The sequence below is a fragment of the Meleagris gallopavo genome, chromosome 5 (assembly GCF_000146605.3).
Source record: "Meleagris gallopavo isolate NT-WF06-2002-E0010 breed Aviagen turkey brand Nicholas breeding stock chromosome 5, Turkey_5.1, whole genome shotgun sequence".
Lineage (NCBI taxonomy): Eukaryota > Metazoa > Chordata > Aves > Galliformes > Phasianidae > Meleagris > Meleagris gallopavo.
In genome coordinates this window covers 12,942,243-12,947,666 of record NC_015015.2, presented here as the reverse complement: position 1 = coordinate 12,947,666, position 5,424 = coordinate 12,942,243, and the positions used below count along the sequence as shown (strand labels likewise).

At 40.8% G+C, this 5,424-nt stretch overlaps 1 protein-coding gene across 1 annotated transcript; it reads right to left on the bottom strand.

Annotated features, from left to right (window-relative positions):
- Positions 1–513: 513 nt before the first annotated feature.
- Positions 514–5,419, bottom strand: C5H11orf58 (chromosome 5 C11orf58 homolog; the record flags this gene model as incomplete). Its single annotated transcript, XM_010711120.2, has 4 exons — positions 514–1,716; positions 2,944–3,053; positions 4,851–4,911; positions 5,354–5,419. Coding segments are annotated over 4 exons (444 nt in total), but the record flags the coding sequence as incomplete, so codon positions are not given.
- Between the last annotated feature and the right edge of the window lie 5 nt (positions 5,420–5,424).

Below are 5,424 nucleotides of genomic sequence, written 5' to 3'. Positions count from 1 at the left end.
TGCAGTATGCAGGCAGTGTTTGTCTATGTATTAAACTCTTGGAATACTGGAAAACCAAAAATTCATACACATCACTGAACTTAATGACTGCTGTATGGAGTTTTCTTAAAACCAAATGACTTAAAAAAAAAAAAACTGGACAAAGTGCCAAAATAAAATAACTACCTAAATTAAAAGATACAGTTTTTATTTACAGTCATACTGCTTTTTATTTTTTTCCATAATGCATTTTATTCCAAGATCTCCCTCACAAACTTGTGCTCCACTGTGTAGGTTCAGTAGACCTATGCAATAGTATAACCTGCTGCCTTTGTGTAAGCTCATTGGCTTGCCAATTTTATCTGCATGCAAGAGATTGTATACAGAAATTGAAGATTCTCCATAAATATATGGGATTTCACAAAGCACTGTTGTGGAAGAAGGCCATGCCAGAGGTATGGATCTGACATTCCATCCCCCAGCAAGGACAGGCAGATCCTCCATCTGATGCACTAAGAAGAAACCAAGTCTGAGTTGTTATTTTACTGATTACTTTAATACAATAAACTTTAATAAATTTGCAGAGTAAATGGATGTGCTTGACTTTTGCTGAAAGGAGTTACTAAAGTCCTGCTTCTTTAAGCATGTCAGCTTTACTGGAGAGAAACAATCCTTGCACGGTAACTCACTTAGACAACCAAGCGAGGAAAGGTTTGCATGTTCAACTCTGTACTCTGTACCTTAAAACGCTAAATTATTTGTATGTCCTTTTCATTACCAAAGTATATATTCTCTTTCAAAGTAAACTCAGTTCTTTAGGAGGAATTAAAAAATAACAGCTCAGTCCTTTAACCAGGAGCCAATCATTCAGGATCACTTTCTTCTAGTGAAAGGTATAAAGGCCTACAACCTCCAGTTTCTTACCCTTTTGCTACTATCAACCTAAAGAAATAAGAAACTAGAGTCCCCTGTTGTAGAATTCAGTTCTAAAGTATCTTTTCCTACCAACTGCTGTAGGACTTGAGCTGGATACAGTGACTAATACTGTCACAGAAGTGAGCAGTTTCTGCTCTTAGTCCTATCACCACTAGCATCTATTGACAAAATCACTGCTTAAAGCTCTACTGCATCACAGAGCAAGTGCCAATACTGGCTATTTTACAACTAATGCAACATCCAGTAAGTCACGTGTAGTCTCACAGTTAAGAATTCAAGACTTAGAGTAATAACTAAAGAAACTACAAGCAGGAATTTCTCTAATCTGGCGAGAAATAAGGGGAAGGATAGTTTAGATAACGTAGAGATTGGGCAGGAACAAAGAATTTATTTCTTCATCCATTATTTCATACACTTTACAAAAACCAGGAATCTCACTGTGCCCATGGCAACTGAAAGCAAACACTACTTTTTGTCATCTAACAGGGTCATCTTAAAATCATAATACAAAGATTTGTGCTGTAGCAGTCCTCCACTTTGCACTGTAACAATAAGGCTTACTGTACTTTAAATACAAAGCTGTTACATTTGCAGTTATGAACCACTGGCTTTAACAAACATCATTTTATAATTGCTTTTTGCTTCCTTTTTGTTTTCTGGGACCGCAGCTTCATCATGTTTTTCAGCAGCTTGCAGTTCCTCTGCAGATTCATCTTGCTCTGAATCAGAGCCGCTTTCGGAGTCCTCTGAACTCTCATGGTCAGAGGAATGCCCAGCTGCCTCTTCTTCACCTTCCTGAAACTAGAAGTTCAGATTATGAGAAAGGTAAACCATTATTTCCTGGCAACTCCATTTCAGTTCCCTGAAGTGCCCATTGCTAAGTGGCCCCTTTCGTTTCAATACTAAGATGGGCTATCTTGCTAAACATGGGTCTTTAATAAACAAGTTATTACATATACATACTACGTATCCAACTCTATTGGACTGGCTGAGAGCACCAAACACAACATCTAGGGATTCTTCAGCCACTTTCCTATTTAGTTACAGCAGACATCCTACACGTACCGTTAAAAGAGTTTGGAAAGTTTCAGATGCCATCACTTTGGTTAAACTTCCATTTTGTATAAAATGACACTTGGATGTTTGTCAGGAAATGAGACATACTGAAACTAACTGACAGATCATCAGGAATTCAAAATAATGACTAATCTTTGGAAATAAGTTTAGCACGCAGCATCACAAAGCAGCATTAGGAACAATGAAGTAATGCTACTGCTAAAAAGAACGATCCCCAAACGGCATTTTGTTCATGCACCTGAGGAGCAAAACCTTCATGTTTGTAGTATTTAAGAGTTCTAAGCACCACACAGGTTGTCTCACTCTCTCTGGGAATACTGGCAATGTCTTTATGCAATAATTGGTGCTACCAGCAAAAAAAATAAATAAATAAAAAATAAAAATTAACAGACATTTTAATTGGCCAAGGAAGACAGCTTCCTAATAATCTAATGTGTTTTTTTTTGTCACTCTTCCTACTTATCCTTATGTACCTCCTTGCAAATACAAGGCCAGTTAGGTGTCAACCCACTGGAGGACTTCAGCTCCCTGTACAGCTAGTTCCCCCATCTGTGTCCTCTATTCTCACTTGCTTTTCAGGGCCATAGAGAGGAACTCGCCTCACAGTAACAAGCAGCAGATTAATTAGCTCTCTGGGACAATGCAGATGGTTACATTGTTCTTTTATGCATTCTTTGGCAGCACTCTGATTTAATGTATTTGCAGCTTTCTGTCCTAATCAGCCTTGACTACAATGGAGCATAAAAGAACGCGTTATATCACTTTCCAGAACAAAGAGAAGCACTGATTGTTTCCAGAAGTCAAAAGGGCCACAAGAAGTCAGGAAGTCTCTCACTTAGCCCAAACTGTGCGGATTTGCTGCTATTTGTGGTGATTAGATTTTTAAACCATGCATCATCTCATCTTACTGAAGCAGCAGCCAAATCATTGTAGAAATAATGAACTTACTACCTCACTGAAACCCAGTCCACAATGGCGCCGGTTTCGTCCAGACATTGTGCTGTCCATGCTCTGCTGGTACTGAGACTCCAGTTCTTCATTCATTTTCTTGTCTTCTTCCCCTGCATGGTCAGTGTGCTTTGGTTATGGTTCATTCAAATTCACGAAGCCATCAAATAACACAAAGTCACCAGACTTTCAGGTTATCGCTACATATGTGATAAAAACTTAAACTGAGCCACCTCAGAAACTCCTGGATTGAATATTATTGTATACAAACCATGCTGATTTATAAGCAGTTTTATCGAGCGTGCAAGCAAAATTGTTTTGATACAAATATGGGACAGGAAGTTTGTAAGACTCAACACATTCAGATGTGCTACACACAGCATATGTTCTGCTCAACACAGTAACCAATATGACTTTCCTGTGCTCCTGCCAATACTGCAGTATGTCACAAAAAGGACCAAGTTTCTGCCCTTCACTATGTAACACATGGTTGCCACGATTAAACTGTGACTGTTATATATTGCAGCAACCAGAAAAACACTGCCAGTCCTGTTTGTAGAGCTACATCTCAAATTATTACATGCACCCTGAATTACCAGGAGCAGTAATGATAGCTTTTTATTCTTGTCCATATTTAGGAATTAACATGAAAACTAACTTCTATACCTAATTAACAGAACATGAGCTATTCCTGCATGCCCTCTACTACTACATTTTTGAATACACAAATAAAGGATCATTTTTACTGGGAGAAAGTATAATCCAAAATAGCATGGAATCCTCTGTTCTTGTGCAAGGAAGGAACCTCTAAAATCTCCACAGATCAGCCTACCCCACTTCTGTTTTAATCTGTATCACTGCAAAACAAAAACCTTTTATTGCAAACTTGCATTTCCTCACCATTTCCTCATTTCCAAGTTGGAGTCTTGTGTTATAGAAAGACAACAACCATGTGTTGGGAAAGGAAGCACAGTGTTAGGAAAATAGCTGAGTGATTTTTTTGTAAAATGCAGCATCTTAACTGCTTGCTCCTACTGATGCAGTTTGGAATGTTTATGACTCCTTAGAGGAAGCATCATCTCCATCCTAGGACAAAGTGATTCATAGTCACTCCGCAGGGTAACAGCAGAACCTGGAGTCAATCCCAAACCTCCTTTGATATTTTTGGTTTTTAAATCATTTTTTGTCAATTCAAAAGTTACTTGCAATGCATATCAGGAGAACAAATTCTCTGGAGCACTGACAGCTGCTTTGCTTTACAGCATTACAACAGCTTCTGTCAGCCAAGCCCAGCTTGATTCTGGTGTACTCTGACTTACAATCTGAGCAAGCCTGATAAGAAGTTGCTAACATCATCCATTATAGGACGTCAAATTATTACTAGTTGCAAAGATGACCTTGCAGATCTTCTCTTCAACCTTACTGCTTTAAAGCAAAAAAATCTTTCTATACAATAGGTAATCAGGTGAAGTGAGGAAAAAAAGTACAAATCAACCCTGTACTTCGCATACACACTGAGGCAGAGATTTGAATATGTACCTGGCAGCAAGGAAGAAGTATAACAACACTGTTAACCAACAGCAGTAGCACTTTACTTTCTTATTTTGATAAAAAGTATGTCAAGAGCCTGTAGGCCCTGATGTACAGAGCATTTGTATGCAGGTTTAAGTGACCATCAAGTACTTTTTAAACCCAGACTTCAGAAGGTGAATGTGTGTGGTCACAGAAGCTGCCGTCAGTGTTCTAATGCGAACCTAGGAACTTCTCCAGCTCCACAGCCTCATCTGTCTCCAACTTCAGCCTCAAAACCTGAAATCCCTCCCTGCAACATCTACACAGCTGAAAGTTCTGGGATGTCCCTGTGCAAGCTTTTGCTTTCCCACTTGGTACCAGCTGTTGGATAGACTGACCTGTCCTGAAGTGAGAGGTTGATCTGTGGTCTCCGATAACAAGGCGGCCAGTATGTTCTTTCTAAAAGAAAATGCAGTTTGTTTTGGAGCTTTAGGCACTGACAGCTCTGCCAACATTCTGGAAATCTCGAACGGAAAAGGTTCCCTGATACTCGAAGGTAAGACTGTAAGTTCTACTGGCTAACGGCTGCTATTTCTTGAGGGAGCTCCCTGTGGCCCGCCTTACCAGGTGGGCCATCGCAGCCTCATCGACACAGCGCCGAGCAGCTGCTCGTTGGCGAACGGATCTGCGTTAAGCACCGCGCAGCGGTACGACGAGGGGATGCTCGAATGCTGTACTGCCAACCGCTAAGGAACGCTAGCTTTCATACAAATACTGAAGCTTACGAAAACATCGCATTCAAACAAAACAAGCTAACGCGAAGCACCGCGCCGCCCGGGGCCGCAGCCGGGCTCCTCCTGCATCGCGTGCCGCTCCGCTCGGCCCAGCCGCAGCCGCTCACCTTCCCCGCGCCCATCAGCCTCAGGAACTTCTGCTTCCTCTCCTCGTTGCCGAGGTCCGCCGCCTGCCAGC